A 25,749-nucleotide genomic window follows, 5' to 3' on the forward strand; every position below is an offset into this window, starting at 1 on the left:
GCATTTTCAGTTGAACAAATTTAAAAAAAAATCAAATCACTCACAATTTGTTCTTCAACAACTAATTAATCCATTGATAATGACATTGTTTTTTATTATTTCACAAAGTTTTTGTTTTATTTTTTCCAAAATTAAAAGGAAAAAGAATCCGTTTCCTAACCTATTACTTTCATGGAAAATTTAACATTTTCCTGGAAAATGGAAGTTAATATGGTGTTTTAACTTGGTTGTTATTTTTTTACATACAACAATAATCTATGTGTTTGTTTGCAGAATTTTCTCCCTCCAATTCTCCTATTTTTTTTTAAACTTAATTTTATTTATTCATTAAATCAATTATTAATGAAGAAGATGAATCAAGCAAGATTTTGATTATGGCGGCAACTAAAACCTCACGATCCGGCGGCGGAAGCGGTGGCGACGACTATATGTTTCGCGCCAGCAAACGTTTAAAAACGGAAACTAGCGGCGGATTAGCAAGGTTCAAAGGAATCGCGCCGCAACAAAATGGGCATTGGGGCGCTCAAATCTACGCCAACCATCAAAGGATTTGGCTCGGTACATTCAAATCGGAGAACGAAGCAGCGCTGGCGTATGACAGTGCGGCGATCGGACTTCGTATTGGAGATCCCCATCGGAATTTTCCCTGGTCCTATGACAACATCCAAGAACCTAATTTCCAAAATCTTCACACCACTCGAGATATACTGAACATGATCAAATCCGGTTCTTACCAATCCAAATACGCCGATTATACCAAATCAAGCGCAAATCACAACAAAAACACGATCCACAACGACACAAAATTCGCATGCCAACAACTTTTTCAGAAGGAATTAACTCCAAGTGACGTCGGAAAGCTTAACCGTCTCGTCATCCCTAAAAAACATGCCGTCAAACACTTCCCGCACATCGAAAACGATCACCAAACCTTCACCACCGCCAATGGCGGTTGCGAAGACGTCGAGCTTGTTTTCTACGATACGTCGATGAAAATGTGGAGATTTCGGTACTGTTACTGTAAGAGCAGCCAAAGCTTTGTGTTTACGAGGGGATGGAACCGATTCGTGAAGGATAAAAAGCTGAAGGAAAAGGACGCCATCGCGTTTTACACATGCGAATGCACCGGGGAGATCGAACATGGCCGGGGTTTCTTCTTGATCGATGTGAATTATAATGGTGGTGATGACGAAAATGGTGGTCGCATCGATGTGTTTAAGAGATTGGGGTCGTCATCGGTTCTTCGTCATCATCAAGGTGAGTTGCATGTGGGATTGGAATTGAACTTGGGGACGAATTTTTACTGCAATTTGGATGAAAAACACAATGAAAATGGTGAAGAACAGGGTCTCAGTGGATTAAAATCGTCATCCTCCCATAGTGTGAAGGAGAAGAGGATTACTTTATTTGGAGCACGGATTAACTGATAATTACAGTATTATATATATTTTGGACTTTTTTTTCCCAAGCATTATGCTGGATTTGGATGAGCGGTATTTTAACTGTGATTAGTGTAAAATCAGTGATAGCGGTGAAATTAAATTTGGTAACGATACTATAACATGAGACAAAAAGTAAACTATACGCATCGCACCCCACCGCCCTTCCAAACCCAACCTTAATTATATTTTCGATGTTTTTGTAATTAGATTGGGGTAACATTGATTAGATATCAATGCAAATGGTTGGTCCAATAATTAAATAAATTATTAAAGTTTTATAAAAAATAAATATAATTTTTTTTAAAAATTGGTTCATTAAATTTTTAGCTCAATTTGATCCGTTCATATTAGTTTAGGGAACAATCAATTTAACTTCTTTCTCCAAATTAGTATATCTGTCACTGGGGTGGAGTCAAGGGGTTGGCAAGCCAGACCCAGCCTAAAATGGAAATTTAACTATTAAATCCTTTATAATTTATAAAAACTTTAAATTAGTATAAGGTAAAATTATAAAATTTTGATTTAGTACTATAAAAATTATAAAGATGTAGGCTATTTAAATGGTTAAATTGCTTTTTTTTTTTTACTTATGTAAAAATAAACAACTTAATTCTGGCCCCAAAAAAAATCTAGCTTCACCCCTATTGGTTTGTTGGATTGGTTCGGTTCGATTTCAACAACCTTCCATGATTGAAGATTTTCATAATACAATTTTTACTATTATGTTTTTAACCTTTAAAACAAATGATAACATTTCTTGATAAAAATATATCTCTAGTCCTTCTCAATTTCGAATGTGAGCAACTAAGGACGATTAATCACAACACTAATATTTTCCATCAATTATACATGATTTTGATTGGTATAGTAACAAAATTAGCCTCAAAATTTACACATTTTGTCAATTTGGTATTAAGTTAACAATTTAATCCCACAACATTTGTGTAAATTGAGGCTGAATTTGTTGAACTTTTTAGAATTAAGGCCAAAATGAAAAAAATATGTAAAAATCAAAGGCTACATTTGTTATTATACCAATCAAAATTATCTACGACTGACGAAAGTCATTATTGTTGTAATTAATTGCCCTTAGTTGCTCAGTTTTTAAATTAGTATGGATTAAACTACTCCAATTTTTTGAGAGGGACCAATTTGCTCTATTTCGAATTTATAGAAGATTGAAGAGGTCTTTTTGCCATATTTATTCAAACGTATTACATTCTCCTAGTTGTAACAATAACGATGCCAATCAAACTAATACTCAATTCATAGTGAAAATTGGAAATTGAAGACTTCATATACTTGTTGTAACGACAACGATGCCAATTAAACTAAGACTAAATTCATCGTGAAAATTGAAATTTTCGTATAATGGTTTAGTTAACTACTAAGTCAAACCGTAGTGTTGGGTTCCAAATAGCATTTTAGACTTTTTATATGCTGATCTTTTCATTTATAAATAGAATAAGCTCTTAATATTTTTTTTTTCAAACTTTTAAGAGTTTATTCCATTAAAAAATCATCATAAGAGAGCTTTTAGTCAAACTATTCAAAATGCAAGAAAGAAAAAAATAAAAGAAACAAAGAAGTAAGAAAAAATAGTCAAAATAACTAAATTCGGCACCAATTAAAGGTGTTTATGGGCCGAGCAGGGCTTGACCAAAATATTAGGCCTGTTTGCTAGGTTCGGTCTAAGAAAATGGGCCTACAACTTTGCCCAAGCTCAACCCGGATAAAAATATTAAAACTCGAGCCTGATCTGGTTGTATTTAATTTTTATTAAAAATATATCATACATAAAAAATGCTAAAAACATCAAAATAAATGTTTTCCAACAAATTTTAAAAAAATATAAATACTTAAATAACACTAAAATATGTACAACTTAACAAACAAATACCTCTAAAATAGTAACAAAATTAACAATAAAATAAGAGTTATATAATATCCAAACAATGATAACAAAATAGTAGCAACATGATAGTTAAATGGTAGCAAAACAGTGAGAAAACAACAAAACAGTAAAAATCAACAAGAAAACAACATTTCTTTTTTGAAAATTTGGGTCGGGCTTGTTTTCTAAATGGGCATTATTTTTTACCCAAGCCCATTTTCAGGCCTATATTTTTACACAAACCCTCTAACTACGCCCGCCCCATGGACAGGTCTAGCACAAATGGGAGTCGATGAATAATCCATAACTTAGGGTCCGTTTGTTTACATGTAAAAGGTTTTACGGAAAATGTTTTCTGCATTTTTCTATATTTGTTTCACATAAAACAACTTGGTCAACGGAAAATGACTTATAGGTCAACGAAAAATAAGCCTTTTTCCTTGTAAAATGACTTACCCTTTTGAAAAGCGTAAGTCATTTTCCGGAAAAGAGCTCATCAATAGATAATTTTACTTTTATATAAAATTAACTTAAATTAAGTTTAATATTATTATATTAATAATAAATTTTATTTTTTCTTTTTAAAATATTTAAAATATTAATATAAAATATTATATTTTTAATATTATTAAACATACATATTTAATTATTTATATTTAGTCATATAATAAATTATTAATATAATTAATATAAATTATTATTTTAATAAATTATTTAATATTTAAATTTTATTTTAATACTAAATTTTAAAAATAATTTTAAATAATATTATTCACATATTATTGAAAATATCAATATTAATATTTTAATACTAAAGATTTATTACAATTATAAATATATTAATAATAAATGTTTTGTAGTGTAAATGTTAAAATATGTCATAAGTCTATATACTCTTCACAAATTTGTAATTTAGTTTATGTATTTTTATTTTCAAGAATTTAGTCCATTTACTTTCTTGATTTGAAAATCAAGTCCAATCTTGACATTGTTGATTTTTTTGTCAACTTTGTTAATGTCACATTTTAAATAAAAATACCCAGTTGGTAGTCATGTAACTAAAAATAATCGTTGCAATGAACCTAAATTTAACAAAATATTTTTAATATATGTAAAAATAATGTAAAATATAAAATTGTAGATATAAAATAAACTCAATTAAACAATGAAAAAATAAAAAAAATCTCAAATGTATGTTTGTTTAATTGAAAACGACTTTTATGAAATATTTTTAAAGAACCTGCCAAACAAATGAAAATATTTTACACAGATTCATCCAAACACCAAAAGATATTAGTTTTTCCAAAAAAGTAAATTATTTTCCAGAAATTATTTTCCGGAAGTCATTTTCAGTGAAACAAATAGAGCCTTAGATGCTTATAGGTGTTGAGGTCTTAAATCAAACTTGTCAATTGACATTTTATTTCCTCGTTGGTACTTTATTTTAAACTCAGTACACATAAGTGTCACTATACTCTCCAAAAAAACGAGGGTTAATATATGCAGGGGTACCTAAACTTTGAAACTCATACCTACTTGGTACATTTTTTTTTGTAACCTAACTAATACCTAATCTTAGAAATCATAAGCCAACTTGATATTCTTTTAGTTACCTGACTAACATTGTGGCGCTAACGATCAATAGCATGGTGACACGTGACAAAAAAGTTATAGTTTATTATAAAATTCAAATATTTTATTTTTTACCACATGTCAAAATGTGAGGTTATCATGTATTATCGTGCAATTGATTGTCAATTCCACATTAGCGTATTTTAGTGGTGTTAGTCAATTACCTAACAAAATGTATCACATGGGTTACAGTTTTTAAGTTTATGTACCAATTAAGTAAAATAGTCACTTTTGTTTGTCTTAAATTACATTTTAGCCACTTATGTTTGAAATATTACATTTTAGTCACTTACGTTATCGTGTTGTAACATTTTAGTCACTAAGCATTAATTGCCGTTAACAGTGTAACAGTAAGCTGACGTGACACGTTAAATCATCATTTCAAATGAAAATTTTAGGTTAAATTATACAATTGGTCTCTATATTTTTTTCGTTTTGAGCAATTTAATTTTTTTTACGGTAAAAGAGATGGAGAAGTGGGGAAAATAGAAGGAGAAACAGAAAAGAATGAAAAAAAAAGGAAAAAAAAGGAAAATTAAAAGAATATAAAAGACCTATTTGGCATTTAATAGAATATAACAGAGACAGCCCTACGTGGCAATTTAAATTAAATTTATTTAATTAAAAACCTTTTTTCATCGTAACAACTGGACATCTAAGTTGGTATTTAAAACTCATTTGGACTGCCATGTAGGACTACAGTTAGGAAGGTAACAAAGCTTAACAGTAAAGTGAACACTTTGTAACAAAACGATAACATAAGCGACTAAAACGTAATATTTCAAACATAAGTGACTAAAATAAAATCTAAGTCAAACAGAAATGATTATTTTTATAGTTTAGCCAACAATTTAATACTCTAATGACTTAACTGAAAATAGGGATAATTAATTTAGTGATTAACCGTGTAGTTAATGCTTACTAATTCAACTCGACTGCACACTGTGTAAACGATACCTAACATTGAAGAGCTACGCCTACCAGCAACCAACTGCGTTTAAATCTTTGTTTTTTTATTGCTAAATATAATTGTTTGATCGATCTGCTTGTTTACTTTTAGCTTCAGCTTTGCCTTTTCCGTCATCGCTTTGAAAAATCACTTTGATCTCATCGAAACTTCCTCAACATTTCTTTTCCTTTTCTTTTCACTCCCCATTCCCCACATTGGCTCTCTCTGCATCTTAAAGGTATCTTTCACTTTCTCTTGATTTTCATGCTTTATGCCCCAATGGGTACTCCATACTCAAAAATTGGAAAATTTCATGGTTTTTTTATATGGGTTTCATTTTTTCTATAATTTATTTTTGAGAAATATGTAAAATGTGGCTTCAAATTTGAAGTTTGGGGTAGAATGTATCTTTTTTTAGAGCTACAAAGTTACGCATTTTGGGTTTTTGGTAAGGTAAAAGGATGGAAAGTTTTGATGGGTTCATTTCATATTAATTTGGGTCTTTGAGGAATTTCTTCATACATTTATCGAGCAACACTTTTTAACCACAGTTTGACCGCTTTAGTTCATCTCCTTGACTTCAATTTTGTGAATTAAATATATTCTTAAAGCAGAATGTGTGTTATTATGTATGTTTTGAGTAAGTCCCTGATTCATTTTGCCTGTATGTTTAAGGTTTCTTTTCATTTTTTCTGTAATTTATTTTTGGGAAATATGTAAAATGTGGCTTCATATTTGAAGTTTGGGGTGGAATGTATCTTTTTCATAGAGCTACAAAGTTAGGCATTTTGGGTTTTTGGTAAGGTAAAGAGATGGAAAGTTTTGATGGGTTCATTTCATATTAATTTGGGTCTTTGAGGAATTTCTTCATACATTTATCGTGCAACATTTTTTTACCACAGTTTGACTGCTTTAGTTCATTTTCTTGACTTCAAATTTGTGAATTAAATATGTTCTTAAAGCACAATGTGAGTTATTATGTATGTTTTGAGTAAGTCCCTGATTCATTTTTGCTTTCTGCAGATTCTTAGTTTCTGCTGTGAAATATCACTTCTTGAGAATGGCAGCAACAGCAGCTTCTGGCCTTCAACTAGCTTCAGCAAGACCCTGCATTGCATCTTCTCACAGGGTATTTAAGGCTGGTGCTGCCAGTCTAGATGTCAATTCCAAAGCTGTGCCATGGAATAAGCTAGCTAGTGCTTGCCATTTATCACAATCTTTGGAGCCTTTCCGGCGCAGTTTTGCATCGTCTTCGGTATATTTTAACAAAGTTGTGACAAGGGCAATGTCTGAATCTAGTGAAAATAAGCCGGTTTCTGGGTTGCCAATTGACTTGAAAGGTTTGACTTGCTATTTGTAGTACTTATGCCTATGTTCTCATATAGGTTGCTCATTAAACTTTGCTGTCCGATTTCCTTATACGTCTCCTTCAGTAGAACAAATAATTTTCAGAAAATGATGTCTCTACTACATTTCTCTCCTTGACCTTTTTGTTATGGAGGGTTTACCTAACTGGAAGGCTGCTAATCCTGAGGGCTTTCATGAAGCTATTTTAATTCTTTAATAGTTTAAGCTTTTTTATTTTAACTGTAAGAGTGCTGCTTTCTTCAGGTAAGAGGGCATTTATTGCTGGTGTAGCTGATGACAATGGATATGGCTGGGCAATAGCGAAATCTCTTGCTGCTGCAGGTGCTGAAATTCTAGTTGGGACATGGGTGCCTGTAAGTAAATTAGATCTTTGTACTTTGTAGACCTTGTAGGTATTAACATAAAAATTTGTCATGCTGATGACAAGTTGGCCCTTGTAGGCTTTGAACATATTTGAAACCAGCTTGCGACGTGGAAAGTTCGATGAATCTCGATTGTAAGAGCTGGTTATATGTTGCAATTCAATGGATACTTACTCGAAGTGATGCCTTTTTTTTCTGATAGAAGTTGATATTTCAGATTGCCCAATGGCTCTTTAATGGAGATTACCAAAGTATATCCCCTAGATGCAGTCTTTGACAACCCTGATGATGTCCCTGAAGATGTAAGGGATAAGTTTATGACACTCCATGCAACACGCAGGTTAATAAGTCTCTATTATCTTTTTAACATCTTTTTATCTTGGTTATAACGTGCAGATAAAAACAAATAAGCGATATGCAGGATCTGCAAATTGGACTGTTAAGGTATGTATCGAAACACCTTCCATTATATAAAAAAAGAAAAACCAGCCAGAAGTTCATGACTAGGAACTTTTAGAGCCTAAATTTTTAGTTCTCAAGTAAATTTGATTTCGTATTTGAACTGCCTACAGCGGTTATAGAAAACTATAGGATTTTTGATCCCTTTCAAGATGTACATTCTGTTAGGGCTGAGCAAGAAAAACCAAAAGCTGACTGAATCGAGGTGTTTGGACGGTTTATGGAATACAAGTTAAAAAACTGCAATTTCCCGAAACCGAACCAAATTCTATTTTTTATTTAATTTATAATTAATTTTAATGATTTATGATATAAAGATAAATATTTTATATTTAAAATAATAAAATATTGGTTTTTTAGAAATATTTATGAAAAAACTTTTAACATTTTGTTAAATAATATTCAAAAGTCATAAAACAAAGTCATTTTATCAAAAATAAGTCTAAAAATCGAAAATAAAAAATTAATATGAAAAAACTGAGTAGCGAACTGAATCGAACCAAATTATGGACAGTTCAAAGAAATCTAAAAAACCTGACCTGACCGAATTGATATCACCCCTACTTTTTGTATGCTTAGCGGACGAGATTTATCAATATGTTATGTTAATTCTCATGTGTTGCAGGAAGTTGCTGAATCCGTTAAACAGGATTTTGGCAGCATTGACATTCTGGTGCATTCGCTAGCCAATGGGCCAGAGGTACGCATGGCTTTTGCTTCTAAATACTAATTGGTTTCTGCTTTATTCTTAACAAACAAATTCTTTTTAACAGGTCAGCAAACCTCTGCTGGAGACATCCCGGAACGGGTATCTTGCAGCTTTATCTGCTTCAAGTTACTCCTATGTTTCTTTACTCAAGCATTTTATCCCATTAATGAATCCAGGCATGTACTTTGTATTTTTTATTCGTCATTAGGTTCATGGTGCGTCTTATGTTGGTCTCTTATCAAATAAAATGTGTTTTCTAAAATAAGCTATTTCTGATACAGGAGGCTCTTCTATTTCTCTTACATACATTGCTTCTGAGCGAATAATTCCGGGGTATGTTTGTTATATTTTGTTTTCATAATACTCCAAAAATAGAATCAATAGTTCTCATTAGGTGAAAGAAGTTTCAAACAATGTGATAATGCAGATATGGTGGAGGTATGAGTTCTGCTAAAGCTGCTCTAGAAAGTGATACAAGAGTGAGCTCCAGTTCTTCATTTTTCAACTTATTTATATGTTTAATTGATTGATTATTCAGTTTTCCGTAATTTGGCATATTCATGCCTTTCTCTATTCTCATTCAGGTACTTGCTTTCGAAGCAGGAAGAAAGCACAAAATTAGGGTGAACACAATATCTGCCGGTATGAAATGACTCTTGCTCTTTATCTTTTATCAACATTTTCAATATCATTACCTGAAAATTTTTCTTTATTTTTTATTTTTTGATCCATGACTTGTAATTTCAATGCTTTTCCTCGATATTGCCACGAGATAATTCGGTCCTTTAGATATATCAATGCAGTGAAATGTTTCAACGACTTCTGGTTATCCTTGTTGCACCCTGTCTCATCTCATATCGATGTTAGCTTTACCTCAGTAGAATTTTGTGTAAGCATAGTAGCATTATTTGCAACTACAAGCCCGATGCCTACTATTGAAGTCAATTAATGATTGCCCATTTCAAGGGGATAGTTGACAAAAATTATTTTCTTGATGGACTTTGTCTTACCGTGCTTGAAGAATTAACTAATGTAATAATTAGACTTCATAATTCGAATCATCGGTTGCCTTTCTTCGGAACTTTTAGACCTTGACCACGTTATTTGCCCGGCACTTAGCATGAGTAATACTAATGTCCCTAAGTTTCTTTCTTTTTCTGGTCTACAGGTCCATTAAGAAGTCGTGCTGCAAAAGCAATTGGATTTATTGATACAATTATTGAATATTCAATCGCCAACGCACCTCTTCAAAAAGAACTATCAGCAGGTTATTTTCTAGGAACCATTAAGATCTCCAGATGTTCCATATTTTCTTTTCATTTTTTACTGAATTAAAGAACTTAATGAAACAGATGAGGTGGGGAACGCTGCTGCCTTCTTGGCATCACCTTTGGCTTCGGCTATCACTGGTGCCGTCATATACGTCGATAACGGTCTCAACGCAATGGGTGTTGGAGTTGACAGTCCCATATTTAAAGACCTCAACATTCCTGGCGAAAAGCATTAGGGATCTGATAGCAAACTCGATGCCGAATTTTTAACTCGAGATGTTTACCATCAGTACTGCTAGCAAACTCGACGCTGAATGTTCAATGTAAGACATTTGCTGTCGTACTGTGTCTAGGATGTTTCGGTCAGCGGCCCCATTTTTCCTTTAGAAGTTCATGCTCTGGCTTTTTGTTTTTTAGAATTTTTGAGTGTTTTTTGATACTGTCTAGCCTGAATTACTGTGCTGTTAAATCTTAGATTAAACTTTTTTGATAAACAATTTCAATTGATCACTGGGTTTTCAGTGATTTCCTAACTTTTTCTTGGTTTTAATCCTTTTACTAAACTCAAATTTGAGATTTTGTTGCACTTCAACTTAATTTAATCTTGCATTGTTAATTAATCCACTATTAATTATTACTGCTAATATAAATTTGGATAAACTACACTTTTAATCATTAAACCATTTGAAGTTTTTATTTTAATTACTTAATTAAATAATTATAATTTGATCATTAAATTCAAAATTTTTATTTAACTTATTGGCTGTTAAAATTGATGTTATACTGTTTCCTCCATATGCATTATTTGCACCAACTAAAAACTCCTCTTTTACAGTTTAATTTTTTTATAAAACAGCTTTGGACATCATGAATTTATAAATTAAAATTTAAACAATTTTTTTCTATTCTTCGACATTAATCATTAAATCGACTTAAATTTAAAGTATACCCTCCTTGTTAATAAATATTGATCCATTACTTGAAGTAACTTAAATAATAACTTTCGATTAATTGAATAACCAAATTATAACTTTTATTTTGGTCAATAATTTAATCGCTAATGGTGTAGAAACTATAAAATTTTCTTGAATATGCATTTACCACCTTTTAACTAATCTCAACCACATGGGCCGCCAATTTTGGTATATATCGAATAGATCTGCAGTGATTCACTCAATTAAAATTATAGCTTCAGTCATTTTATTTTTACTTTAACCTTAATTTATTTAGATAATTTTAGCCATTTTACTTTTTTTAAATAAAAAATTAATTATTAAAATTTTAAAGACATTAACAAAACACAAAAAAGTCATATATACTTCATAAAATTTAAAAAGATTAAATTCAAATTTTGGTAAAACATTCTGCTAAATCCAAAATACTCAACAGTCAATACCTTCCCACCCCAATATCCACAAGAGAATCACCCCAAAATATTTAACTCTTTGAATTGAACCCTAAGCTCAGCAGCCATTTCCAAACTAAAAAGATGGCTTTCATTTCGTCTTTGAATGTACATTTGTAGAGGCTCTGTCTGTTACACAATCAGAGTTTAGCCAAGAGCATAAAAATTCCCAGACCAAATGTTGAGGACTCGAAAAATTCTTGAAACTAACATTAACCGAAACTCTTCTGCAATGGGAATTCGGGATAGATATACGAGCACAAAACAGCTTATGCTGATTTTTACACGCACACACATACGTATATATATGTAATTTCGAGAAAATTAGACCAATTGTCTCGGTGCTGTCGGGTCAAACCGAAAATAATGGATCCTACTTCACTTGGTTGCAAACCAGAATAAATAAGGAGAAAGTACAAAGCAAACAAAATGAATAACTTAAAAAACATCTAAAACGGTCAGGCATATATGAGCTAAGCATCTAAAAGATTCATAATACAAGCATTTCCCTAGATTAGAGTTTTAAATTAAAGTTACAATAAAACTAAATCCGATGAACCGGATAAACTAAAAAGATAGGTCATTTACCTTAGCTTGGTATAAGGTCAAAAGGATAAAACAAGATACAAGCACTCGAAGTGGACGACGCTGCTACTGCTGTTGTTGTTGCTACTGCTACTGGATATACAAAAGCTGCGGCTAAAATCACAAGTCGTTAACCCCTCCCAATTCTTGCTTTGCTGACTATCTCTCATCGGCCGAGTCATTTATTGCCATCGGACCCTTCAATCATCCTACCTTCACCCATCTCATCGTATTGCCGTTTTCTCCATGCTCTTTCTTGATCCATTGATTGACCTTGTGAGAATCGATGCTCTCCATCTGGTTTTAAGCCAAACAAATAAATAAAAATAACAAATGCCGTTATTTTTTCACAAATATAGTTATAAAAATTCACTGTTTTGAGCTACATGGCTTTAAACACGTCAATCCGTTTTCTTGATGCTGTTGTTGAAGTTGCAGGAACAGAAGTAAAATGTTCAACAATGAGAGACTTAAAAAGAAGCTACGGAATACATGCAGTACCCTCCCTTGTTTGAAATCCGTATCATTGTATTCTAATAATGAGAATCGCAATGAGGAAAACAATAATTAATTGGAAAAATGTACACCTTCGGCACAGGTAAATTGAGCATCCAAAAGCTACAATCATATTATACAACAGATGATGATGCATTCTTATTTTTACTATTATCGTATATCATGATTATACATAATTAGTTATTACCGCTTTCATCATCAGATGCCTCTTCAAGCCTCGCAATTGCATCAACTAGGGCTTGTTCATGTTCCTACAATGACAAATATCCATCACGATTGCTGCAATAGCTTAAGGTAGAACAAAATAAGACAACGGCTATACTTACTTTCAGCACTTTCTTTGCTTTCTCAATCTCTATGGGATCAGGATGGCTAGCGCCAAACACTTTTTCCACCTATTGAAAATTTACACAATTAGTAAAAGAGGAGAAACCACATGGGACGATCACAGTCTAATAGATGATCTTCCAATATCTATTATACCTCCTTAATTAGAGTATCTGTATGAAGTATCTCAATATCACCCAAAACCTTTTTTCCAACACCATTTTGCTTCGAAGGAAAATCCTTTTTGGCCTGACCCTTTAGACTCCCCCTACCTCTTCCTGCTCCGGCAACCCCGCCACCACGAGACATGGACTTCTTAACCCCATGGCCTTGTCCTGGGCGACCACCTCTACGGGATATTCCAGGATCTTCACCTTCCCATTTAATGTCTTCAGGAGATATCTGCCATCGTACACACATATAACAAATCAGTGGGTGACAGGAAAGTATAATCCAAAGGACCTTTTTTCTAATCTTGTACTCCATGATCAAAAAGGACTGGACAAATAAAGTACCATTTTTATTTTTCTTACTGCTCTCTGAGCATCAAGTAGTAAAAAGTACGAACAGATGGTAAAAGAGAACCTAGGGAGTAACAAAAATGAGAAATGTCACAATTATCAAAATTACCAATTCAGCATGCAATAATATAAGCCCAAAGTTTGATTTATAGGAGTTAGTGACATAAATACAACAGTTCAAACATGGACCCTATCCTATAAATGCAATGCACAACTGTTTATTGGGAGCAAATTGTCAAGATATGCAGATGGTAGACAAAAATGGTTGGTAACGGAACTTCAATATAGTTATTTATAGGGAGATTGGAACAATAACTTGGTCATACAGTACAGTAATACATGATCCTAATTCATATTAGTAGATAATATATATTTGCAACAGTCACTTGGGAACCTCCTTAATTTACAATTCTAGGCAAACTGGCAGCATATTCATGAAAATCACATATGCTTGACCAAAGATGTAACTCTGAGATATAAAGCATATCTCTCAAAAAATAAGGGTTCAAGAGGCAAGGATGGCAAACACATAAATTCAGCAATATCTGATAAATGGCGTAAAGGTTACTAAGAAACACATGCAACAACCTTAAGAGTTGATTTGTTAGAAAAGGTATGTGACATGTTAAATAAAGGTAAATCAGATCATAAAAGCAACAATGTAATGTATGAAATAGCATTAAGATACAACAATTCTACCTCTTTGAGATTGACCCATTCCCAGGTTTCATCTGCCGTATTAATATCATAAACCAAAGCATGCCGCCCCTATCAATATTGAGACATGGGATTATAAAGAGCTCCGTTAATTAACAGCTTATAGTATTATTGACAGTGAAATATACCTCAGCTGCGTTATAGTCTGTTATAACAGCCTCATAGAAATGGTTATCTTCGGGCCACCTGGTCCAAACTTTCCTTCCAATTAATGGATCGTATGGTGCTGCTTCAGCAGGTTCATTTGTTGCAAAGGCCCCTGAAGAAGTACGATTAGGAGGCTGTGGCCTTCCGGGAAGACCTGTGGAAGGGTACTGTGTCGACTGCATTGAGGATGCAGCAAAAGATGCATAAGCAGTAAGTGGGAGAAATAGAAATAGAATATGCTATCTCAATCATTAACGTTTCTTATGTCATTTGAAATAAATTAACTCACTGATTTTGACTTCTTGCTCTTTGCTCCTGGGGGAGGACCCCGTCTCAAGGCCGATGAAGATGGTTGCATAGATGGATGTAATGCAGGAGATGGTGCACCCATAGATAATGAAGCTACAGATTGTGATGTTTTTTGCTTCTTCCGTGATCCTGATACACTTGGACTAGGTAAAGGGTCATGAAGAGGCTGACTGGTACTAAGCATTCCAGGCTGGAGCCCACTCATGGTTCTCCACTCCCTAACAGTAATAATTGATCATAGTTCCCGTTACAATTCAGGGATAACCAGAAATCATTAATAAAAGTTGCTCAGCAGAGCATGGCATTCATATAATCAGACCTTATCCTACGGATGATGTCTTCAGCATTAACCCTCAATAGAAGCTCCCTATGTTCCTCATCTGATACTCTCAACTCCTTTCTGAGTTCAGTAATTAAACTTTCCTTCTCCTGAGAGGGACAACATATTTGGTCAATAGCTTTAAAACAACTGATATAAGCTTCAATGGAAAAAAATATTGAATAGTTACGATACCCAAGTTAAAGCATCTGACTGAGCTTTAAAGGCCCGTAAGACTGAACAGTATGCTTCCTGCTCAATGAGATGGATTTGAGTTTCCATGTCGCCATGCATTCGAGGCAAAGGAGTGGAACCTGCAACTGCTGATCTTCCATTCCCAGCAGCAGTGCGACCCCCTCTTTGAAACCTATTCTGATGTGAAGGAGGAAGGTCATCATCTGTTCCTGCAGTTGTGTCAGCTCAGAAAGATTCATTATTTAAGTTAAGTTTCCAGGATGCCAGAAGATCTATGCAAGGGTTCAGAAGGAATAATCTACCTCTTATTACCAAAAGAAATCTGAGATACAAAAACTTTCATAAAGTTACAAGCTGTTAAATTGTTTCTTGAAATCACTCATTAATAAACATTTTAGAACACTTCAAATGACGTAGCAACATGGAGAAAGAGAAACAGATTTGCGAGCAAAAGGGAGCTTCAGCCTTTTGTGAATACAAGCTAACATTAGATTGAAAAGCAGGTTTCATAACCCTAGATACTTGCTCAATATTAGACAAGGTCCCCAAGGAAAGCCAACCAAGCTAATGAACCAAGTTCTTTTAATCTCACAAATCATCAAATTTACAAGGAAAAATAAAGACAAACTGAAATAGAACTTTTGAACTCAACTCACCACTGCTATCAGAAAGCGCATAGTCCATGACAGCTCCTTCAAAATTCAATCTTGACTAAATGCTATGAAAACCCTTTGGTCCAATAGAAGAAACAGAATCAAGGTACCAAATTGTTGAGAAAGATACCTGGAAACAATCAATAAAAACCCAAAATAGTCATAAATTCAGCTAAATGAAAACATCAATCAGCTAAACTAGCTATAAACTCCCTATTCCAAATCTTGGTGCTACAACAATTAGTAACAATTGATTGTGCCAGCTGAACGCAAGATCCTTAAAGTATGCACTGAAAATATCGAGCATAGAAATTATAAGTCTAACTTTTTACTTCAAACCAGCTACTTGTCACCACTGTCATACTTTTCCTTCTCTCTGTCCAAAAGCCATAGTGCTTTCACTGTTCAACGAGTTAAATTGATGAGGTTTCAGCCTAATGAGTTTGCCTTCGCTCCTAATTATGCATTAATATGCAAATAATTGAGGTATCAATTAATTGTAACTATTTCTAGTCTACTCCTTTTTTTTGGCTTGTATAAGCACCTTTGGAAATGGAATTAAATAACATTTTGAAACATTACAAATTTAACTCTTTTTGAAGAAACACGTAATTTTTTACTTTAGCATAGAACAATTATATTAGGATTGGCATTGTATTTTAGCCATTTGATAATTGATGATTTTGCTTTTTATTACTTAAACTCTATAGCAACTTGCTTTTCATGAAGCAAAAAGGAAAATAGCCAATAACCAAAGAAACATAAATTCAAGCAAATTCGTTGAAACAAAAACCCTAATTCCCAAAAGTATGATCTTAACTAAAGAACATAAATTCAAAGATACAAACTTTCTACTGTAATCAAGCTTTACAATTTTTTAACCAGGCCCACCGCCATAAAACTAAAAAAAAATCAATTTCACGTCAAGTTCATCGAAGACAAACCCTAAATTCACAAAACTACGCTCCTATAATTACTCGAAAGAAAATCACAAAATCTTACAAACTTACCTTTTCTATCCAACGCCTCCTATTCCAAGGATGGAAAGCAAATTATTTCACCAAACATTTCTCAATTTTCAACCAAAATTCACTTCAAACAAGCTGCGAGACCAATAAAATTCAACGAATCTCTTCCAATAGCTAAAATCCGAGAAGCTCCAACACCACCAAAAAATACGAAACTTACTCGGATAAAAGTTCTTCGAATCCCAAGCAAAATAAGCTCGCGAAAGAAAAAGTCAATTCGAAACCGAACACGTTCGGTCAAGGGCGAAACTCCGATGCGAAAATTCAAATTCTGCTTGAAATTCGAGCAAATATTGAGATTTAACGAATTTAAGGAAAGATTTGGAGATGAAAATTAGGGATGAAACTAGGGTTTAGAGAGTGAAAAAAAATTTGTGTGACGAGATTTGGTTTGGATTGCGAAAGAGAGAGAAAGAGAGAGAGAGAGTGCGTGTGTTTGAGAGAGGAGAGAGAAACAACGCGGACTTGAAATCTTTTTTTAATTTTTTTAGTTAATAATTCATTTTGAGTTCCGCCCTTTACGACCATAATTAATGTCGTTTTGATAAAATACAATTTGGACAAACTAGAACCAAAGTCATTAAACTATTAGTCCGTTTATATTTTGGTTACTTAACTTCAAAATGTTACAAAATAGTCACTGAACTATTTAAAAGTTTTCACTTACGTCACTCAACTGTTAAAATTATTGTTGTATGACCTTTTTTATTCGTACCGCCAGCACAAAATGAAAGCTTTCATTCTTTTCTACAATTCAATTTTTTTTAATTATAAGGTTTGTTCTTCTACTCATTTACAAGTATTAATTCATTATACCGATCGTCGAATATAAAAAATATGATTTAAATTTTAAATTAACAAAATTATAAAAAATAATATATAAATTTTGTCTTGGAATGATAATATTGAGATAGTAATATTATAACGTATTGGGTTGAATCTAAATATGTGCATGGATTTTTCTACTTTTTATATAAAATATAATGTTTTGGAATGATAAAATTAATGATTTACCTCGGATTTCTTAAATTGGATAAGAAAACACATTTAAATACGCTCGAATTTATATTTCCAGATGCCAATCAAGCTAAAAGTAGTTATCTTAAATTCTAATGACGTCATCTGTTTGTTAGTATGTTGATATAAATTATACATATAATATGTATGAAAATGTTTAAAATATGAATGGTATATTTAATACTCGAGCTTATTATTTGGACAAATGGAAGGGTTTAGTTGTTACAACTTTAATGCATTGTGTAATTTAATCCATGTCAATTTTAAAAGCGAGCAATTAAGGATAATTAATTGCGGTTAATATTTTTCGTCAATTGTGCATATTTTTATTAGTTTAATAACAAAATTAGCCTTTACAGTTTACATGTTTTATCATTTAGGTCTTGATTTAACAAAATTGGCCTACAACGCTTGCACATTCTGTAAACATTTACATAAAGTATGTAAACATTAATGGCTAAATTTGTTATTATACTAGTCAAAATTATGTACAATTCATGGAAAACATTAATGTCGTGAGTAAATTGCCTTTTATTGCTCATTTTCAAAATTAACAGAGATTTAATTATTTCAATCTTTTAATCAGGGGTCAATTATTGGTAAAAAGACCTCTCGAGTCTCTCTCAAATTCGAAATTGAGCAAATTTATTTCTCTAAAAAAATGGAACAATTTAACCCCTGTCAATTTTGAAAGTGAGCAGTTAAGAATAATTAATTGCAACGTTAATGTTTTGTTATGCATAAATATGATTGGTATAATAACAAATTTAGACCTCAAAGTTTAAACATTTTGTCAATTTAGTAATGATTTAACAAATTTTAGCTAGCAACGTTTGTATAAATGTGTAAAATGTTGAAGTTGAACTTGTTTAATTTTTTAGAATCTAGACCAATTTGACAAAACATGTAAACATCGCAAACTAAATTTATTGTTATACCAATTAAAATTATGTACTGAATATATTAGTGCAAAACATGTAAACATCGCAAACTAAATTTATTGTTATACCAATTAAAATTATGTACTGAATATATTAGTGTCGCGGTTAATTGTCCTTAATTGCTCACTTTCAAAATTAATAGGGATTAAATTACTCTGATTTTTTTAGATGGACCAATTTACTCAATTTCAAAATTGAGAATGTCCGAAGATGTCCTTTTACCTCAATAATTCAATATGAAATTTAAGAGGGGCTACAGAAGTGCTTATACCATTTGTTTTACAAAAATGTAAAACACTTTTTGGTGCATGTATTCTAAATAGATGATCTAACTTGTGGCCATTATCTTAGCAATTAGCTCTATTTTGGTACTCGTATCATTTTCTTTCACATTGGTACATGAATGTGTTAATTAAATCCATTTTGGTCATTGAACTTAGATTCGGTCAAAATTTGATGATGTGACCAATATTTTTGGAACAATATTAATTAGTTAGTTGGCTCGATGGGACAGAGAACCAATTAATATACTGGTCCGAACTTCAGATAAATGAGTTGAACCGATTGAATTAAAAACTGCTCAAAACTAATAAAAAATGGAAAACTTGGACAAAAATTTATAGTTGAACAGGTTGAATCAGTTTAATATATATTTGTGAATTTTTATTAGTTTAGCAACTGAACAAAACAAACCGATTGAATCAATAACCAATGGTCTGATTGGTTTGACTACTAGTCCAGTTATTAAAATACTATACGTGACACTCTAGGATTGTACCACTTCGTCACTTGAAATATTATATAAATATTTTAAAATTCAAATGATGATGTGACACAATCTCGGAATGCCACATTATCAAACTTTAATAATTTTCAAGTTTAGGACCGAAATATATCTAGATGTCAAGTTCGAATACAAAAATGAATCACAAAAAGTATAAGACCAAAATAGATCTAGTTGCCAAATTCAAGCCCCAAATTTTAATTATCTTTACTTTAAGGGTAACTTACACTCGAGGTAACTAAACTATCAGTAAATTTACGTTTTGATAACTTAACTTTAAAAAGTTACAAAATGGTCGCTCAACTATTTGAAAATTTCCATTTAAGTCATTGGGATATTAAAATCACTGTTGTATGGCATTCTCCATTCACACTGTTTGCATCAATCAAAAATTTTTCTTCATTTCTCTTTTACGGTTCATTTTTTTCATTAAAAAGTAAATTTGAACGTTACGAATCTACTAACAAAAATTCAAACAACTTTCTTTTTCAATATCCAAAATTGACCGTTAGATTAACTTGGATCTAAGGCATGTTTTCCTACTCGTTGTTGGGACTTGGATCTAAGGCATGTTTTCCTACTCGTTGTTGGGTATTGATCCGCCATATTAGTTGTTGAATCGTCACTTGGAGCTCGCTAATTAAATTTAAAAAAAAAACTAATTTTTTTAATAGTTCAGTGACTAAAGTAAAAAACTTCGAATAATTAAATATTCTTTTGTAACTTTTTGAAATTGTATGATCAAAACATAAACATACCAATAGTTTAGTGACCTTAAGTGGAATTTACCTTATTTTAAACGCAAAAATATTACCTAATAAAATAAAAAATATAAGAATAAAAACGCAAAATTTCAAAATTTCACACGTGTGAAAGACTTGGTTGGATAGTAAGGTTACGTATATCCATTAGACCAACAATCAACACACCTCTTTACCTTCTCTCAAAATTTTAAAAGGAAAAAAAATAAAAAAAAGGAAAAAAGGAAAATGAGATTTCATTTCTCTCCAAAGACACCGCTCTTCTCACTCTCTTCTTCCTCTATCACTTCCCTTTGCCTCCGTCCTTTCCTTCCTTCTGCCACTAAATCCCCTTTTTACCCTTCCCTCGCATGCCACGTGTCCACCGGCGGCAACCTTCGCATGGACTCGACTTCACCGGATCCCTCCTCTTCCTCCTCCGTCTCCGTTGACTCCGTCGCCGACGGTTTGAAAAACCAAAGCTTAAGAGAACATGATATCAGTAATAATAATAATATGAACAATGAAAATAAGAAGAATAATGGTAAATTGAGCCTTGAAGATCTTAATTGGGACCATTCATTCGTTAGAGAACTGCCTGGTGACCCTATAAGCGATTCAATTCCACGTCAGGTTTGATTTCTACTATTTTATTTTTTCATGTTTTTAGTTTTATGCTTCTTATTTTTTTCTCGGTTGAATTGAAATTTGTTGAAAGTGTTATGTATTTATTTTTTTTGTGATTCTGTTAGTTTTTCTTTTGCCTAAACTGTTTTATTATTTCAAACTGCAATTTTTTAGTTAACTAGCGAGGAATATCAACGTTTCGTATTAGATTTTTATTTTTATTTTTTCTAAGTTTTATGGTGATTTTGTAGGTTTTCCATGCATGTTATACAAAAGTTTTGCCGTCAGCTGAAGTAGAGAATCCTAAGCTTGTTGCCTGGTCAGATTCAGTGGCTGATTTGCTTGATTTGGATCCCAAAGAGTAAGTATTGCTTTACATTGGATTTCAAAACATAGCAGCGAATGAAGGATGAATGGTGATGGGCATCAGGGAAATCTGTATTCCGTATTTAGACCCTAGAAGTAAGTTCAACCAGTTTTAAATTAAAGAAAAATGAAGCTGAAACGAAGAGATATTTTCTCGGGCATGCCTTTCTACTCATTAAACCCTAAAAACAAGCGCTAGGGTCTAAATTACTTCTAGCCTCATCAAATGGGCATCAAATTTTGGCTCTTGAAGCGATAACAGTGTCTGGCACTGCCTTTGCTCCCAGGGGCACGCCATGACTACACTGAACTTGCATGTGGGAACTTGGGTTGTATTTCATATCTGTTTATCATTGAAACTGCTAGATGTAGTATTTAAAAAAAAATAAAAAATTCCCTTGGAATGTTCAAATTTCAACATTTGTATGAAATAATTGATGAAGGGGAAGGGAGGGGGAGACCGGGGATAAATTTGCAAAGCTAACAGTGATCATGTGCCAATGATTTATGGAGATGTCATGCTATTTCTATATGTGTCTGGTATTTTGATATTTTTCTGTACAAACATTGAAGTTCATGTTTTGTTTTTAAAGCTTGTTTTGTGTTTGAAATGGCTTCTTATTTTGTGCTATCTGTGTCATCATCTCTAATTTTCTGATAATAGAATTTGAAAGTGAGATGGATTAATTGCCATATATAGGATACATAATCCTATAGAAGGATTAGATTGGAAACGCCTTATGAATAGGATTATTTTGAATAAGTTTAGGGCATCTTGTCATGTATGCATGGAAATAAGATAAACTATGATCATTCACTCATCAGCTTTGCATTGTAAGACCTAATATATTATCCTATCAAGAAAATTCTCTGTAGGATTAATTCAATGCACATAATCTTGAGAAATTTATCTTTCATGCCTTGGTTTTGATTGTTATTTACTTCCTTTTTATGTATTCCCGCATTGCATCATGTTATCCATGGGATTAACCGTACAGCTCTTTATCGGTGTTGCAGATTTGAAAGACCAGATTTTCCCTTAAATTTTCTGGGGCCTCTCCCTTGGCAGGAGCGTAAGTATTTGTCTTCTGTTCTTTTTACAAATTACTTTCTGCTACTTCCTTAGTCACTCTCCATTTGGTCCTCTTTGATATTTCCTATGACAGGGTGCCATATGCTCAATGTTATGGAGGACATCAGTTTGGCACATGGGCTGGTCAACTGGGTGACGGCCGTGCCATTACTCTTGGGGAGATAATGAATTCGAAATTAGAAAGGTGGGAACTGCAGCTTAAAGGAGCTGGGAAGACGCCATACAGTCGATTTGCGGATGGGCTTGCAGTTTTACGGAGTAGCATCCGTGAATATCTTTGCAGTGAAGCAATGCATTTTCTAGGAATTCCAACTACTCGCGCTCTTTGTCTTGTGACTACAGGAAAATTTGTAACTCGGGACATGTTTTATGAGTATGTTCATTGGATTTTGTTTTTTATTAAGATAACCACGGGCTGACAAGACATTTCTTGCATACAATGTATAACTATGTAGGGTGTATTTTCAATTATAACTCTTTACATTTTTTACTGCAGTGGCAATCCAAAGGATGAGCCTGGTGCAGTTGTTTGCAGAGTTTCCCAGTCCTTTCTGCGGTTTGGTTCATTCCAAATACATGCTTCAAGGGGAGGAGAGGACCTTGGTATTGTACGTTCGTTGGCAGACTATGCCATCAGACATCATTTCCCTCACATTGAGAACATGAGCAAAAGTGAGAGCTTGTCTTTTAGCACTGGTGACAATGATCAATCAGTTGTGGATTTGACTTCAAACAAGTATGCAGGTAAACATTAAGATTCGTTCCCACACGTTGTATGAAGTGTAAACGTCAAGAACAAAGTGAAAGTTGTACTAGTAAAATTTGGATAGGTAAAATATCTAGCGGCCCTGAGAACTTGATTTCCTATTGCTTTTGGCTTTAAACCCTTTTACATTCAAAAGCTGTAGGATATTCTGATTCTTCCCTAAGTTAACATAGAACATATGACTGACTTAACATACTGAGTAAAGGCCTGGTTTCTTGTATGGTGCTGACTTGTGCATCTAGGCCAATGGCGTGTCCACTCCTTTAACTAGTGTCACGATTTGTGCAAGTGATTGAGACAGGATAGCTTCACTCTTTGCTTCTGGGTCACTGTGAAGCACTTTGTTAAAAAAAATTGTCACTTCTGATCCATGGAGCATAAATTTTGGTTTGAAAGCCGAAACCAGATGAGAATTGTCTTGCATTAGGTAAACTAATCCACGTAGGTACATAGAGAATTGAATTTGACTGTGTTGTGGAAGACATGAGTGCTTTCTTGCTCCTCCGCTGTGCAATTTTTTGGTGTCCTTTTTGGGGGTGAAGGAAGACAATTAGTCAAGTCTTGCGTATGCCTTTTGCACATATTGGTAACGATTCTAATATTTACTACTCTTGTTTATGTACAGCATGGACAGTGGAGATTGCTGAGCGTACTGCCTCTTTGGTTGCTAGATGGCAGGGAGTTGGCTTTACTCATGGTGTGCTGAACACGGACAACATGAGTATTTTAGGTCTCACCATTGATTATGGTCCTTTTGGATTTTTGGATGCTTTTGATCCGAGTTACACACCAAATGTTACAGATCTTCCTGGGAGAAGATACTGTTTTGCAAATCAGCCTGATATTGGCTTATGGAATATTGCACAATTTGCCTCAACTTTGATGACTGCCAACTTGATAAGTGATCAAGAAGCAAATTATGCTATGGAAAGGTATGTCTGGTTTGTGTTCTCTTTCTTTGCAATAAAACTAAAGTATTCCATTGTAGACAATCAAATAAGTTGTCCTGCTATACAGGTATGGGGCAAAATTTATGGACGATTATCAAGCAATACTGAGCCAAAAGCTTGGCCTCCAAAAATACAATAAACAGCTTGTCAATAAACTTCTTAGTAATTTGGCTGTTGATAAAGTGGATTACACGAACTTCTTTCGAGCACTTTCCAATATCAAAGCAGATCCTAGCGTTCCAGGTGATGAGTTATTGGTGCCACTGAAAGCTGTTCTGCTAGACATTGGCAAGGAACGCAAGGAGGCGTGGACTAGTTGGGTACAATCCTACATTCAAGAGGTACAATTGGGTTTTTCCTCATATGAATATGCACATAGATATTAAGGTAAAGGTATCATGGAGGCCCTGTATTAGAAATTGGATTTCTATTGTTAAAATTTTTCATTAATTTTTGTTGTTAAATTGATTCGTGTATATCAGCATAAGGTACACGCGACACGTCATGTGTTCCTGTCTGGTTATTCGGTCAACCATGTAAGTTTTTAACAATACAAATTGATGTAATTTTTAATAGAAAGAACCAATTTGCTCTTTGATTTGATGTACAATGACTAATTTGTCCTTTTTTTAATAAAGGGAGGCAAAATATAATATGGCTTCTAGAGGGCTTCCATGGTACTTTTACCTCCATATTAATCATAGCCGAAATCTCACAAACTCGTTTTTTTTTTTACTGCAGCTTGTTGCGAGCGGCATCTCAGATGAGGAGAGGAAAGCTTCAATGAACTCAGTTAACCCTAAATATGTTCTCAGGAACTACTTATGTCAGAGCGCCATCGATGCAGCTGAAATGGGCGACTTCGAAGAAGTCCGAAGGCTCCTTAAAGTAATGGAGCGACCATATGATGAACAACCGAGAATGGAAAAATATGCTCGTTTGCCTCCAGCATGGGCTTATCGGCCTGGTGTGTGTATGCTATCCTGTTCGTCATGAGTTTATCACTTAAGGTACGTTATACAAAAATCACAAATACCAAAAAAGAAAAAAATGATTGTACCTTCGTATATAATAGTGGAAAAGATTTTTGTTTCCCTTTTCCTCTCCTATATCATAAATTTTAGTAGTGCTTGTATACCCTTTTAGGCTTTTATGTTGTATGCTTGTTTATGCTTTGACCATGCCATTATTTCTGATACCTATATAGCCCATTTGTTGTATGTATAACAACAGAAGCAAGGATTAAATTTAGAATTTAACTCTTAATCTTACCTAGTGTTTTTTTATTTTTTATTTAATGTCTAGAATTACCTATAAATCCTCCTCAATTCATAAATAGGAGGATTAAACTTGTTTGAGCGTGATCAAACTCATATCCTTCTACGCTAGCAACAATGCTGATGCTAGTCGAGCTAAGACTTAATCGGCAATCTTACTAGTGTAGTAAGCATCAAATTTATGCTGCTTTTGAGTTTATGTGATTTTTTAAGGTGTTTGATATGTGTGTCCGATGTATATCCGGAGATGCATAATTGCATACGTAGATGTGATCTTAATACATAAAAACATAAAAAAGATGGATATGCTTATTGGATATATATATATATATATATGTAAGTATGTATGTATGTATGTAATGTATCCGGTATTCATATAT

General features: G+C 33.2%; 4 protein-coding genes across 4 annotated transcripts; 3 read left to right on the forward strand and 1 right to left on the reverse strand.

Moving 5' to 3' along the window:
- The first annotated feature begins 211 nt into the window (after window positions 1–211).
- Window positions 212–1,527, forward strand: LOC105790106 (AP2/ERF and B3 domain-containing transcription factor At1g50680). The gene has a single exon (XM_012617522.2). It carries the CDS (start codon window positions 375–377, stop codon window positions 1,425–1,427), a length of 1,053 nt encoding a protein of 350 aa, XP_012472976.1. The 5' UTR covers window positions 212–374; the 3' UTR covers window positions 1,428–1,527.
- A 4,377-nt stretch (window positions 1,528–5,904) lies between these two features.
- LOC105790105 (enoyl-[acyl-carrier-protein] reductase [NADH], chloroplastic) lies at window positions 5,905–10,619 on the forward strand. The gene is made up of 13 exons (XM_012617520.2): window positions 5,905–6,155; window positions 6,941–7,257; window positions 7,529–7,638; window positions 7,726–7,781; window positions 7,865–7,949; window positions 8,044–8,091; window positions 8,732–8,806; window positions 8,880–8,991; window positions 9,097–9,148; window positions 9,243–9,294; window positions 9,400–9,457; window positions 9,984–10,082; window positions 10,168–10,619. Exons 2-13 carry the CDS (start codon window positions 6,978–6,980, stop codon window positions 10,320–10,322), a joined length of 1,182 nt encoding a protein of 393 aa, XP_012472974.1. The 5' UTR covers window positions 5,905–6,155; window positions 6,941–6,977; the 3' UTR covers window positions 10,323–10,619.
- A 1,286-nt stretch (window positions 10,620–11,905) lies between these two features.
- LOC105790107 (protein EMSY-LIKE 3) lies at window positions 11,906–17,249 on the reverse strand. Its single transcript, XM_052634939.1, has 12 exons — window positions 16,969–17,249; window positions 16,791–16,883; window positions 15,784–15,910; window positions 15,128–15,336; window positions 14,933–15,042; window positions 14,594–14,831; window positions 14,286–14,480; window positions 14,140–14,208; window positions 13,076–13,321; window positions 12,919–12,987; window positions 12,780–12,843; window positions 11,906–12,373 (listed from the first exon to the last, which is right to left on the reverse strand). The coding sequence occupies exons 3-12, from the start codon at window positions 15,809–15,811 to the stop codon at window positions 12,255–12,257; spliced, it is 1,347 nt and encodes a 448-aa protein (XP_052490899.1). The 5' UTR covers window positions 15,812–15,910; window positions 16,791–16,883; window positions 16,969–17,249; the 3' UTR covers window positions 11,906–12,254.
- Window positions 17,250–20,485: 3,236 nt separating this feature from the next.
- Window positions 20,486–25,363, forward strand: LOC105790108 (uncharacterized). The gene is given in 9 exon segments (XM_012617526.2): window positions 20,486–20,923; window positions 21,169–21,278; window positions 22,301–22,323; window positions 22,326–22,356; window positions 22,450–22,749; window positions 22,873–23,120; window positions 23,768–24,074; window positions 24,160–24,433; window positions 24,834–25,363. Coding segments are annotated over 9 exon segments (1,932 nt in total). The 5' UTR covers window positions 20,486–20,539; the 3' UTR covers window positions 25,089–25,363.
- Window positions 25,364–25,749: the final 386 nt, after the last annotated feature.

This window comes from Gossypium raimondii, chromosome 8, assembly GCF_025698545.1.
Source record: "Gossypium raimondii isolate GPD5lz chromosome 8, ASM2569854v1, whole genome shotgun sequence".
In the NCBI taxonomy this organism is placed as follows: Eukaryota; Viridiplantae; Streptophyta; class Magnoliopsida; order Malvales; family Malvaceae; genus Gossypium; species Gossypium raimondii.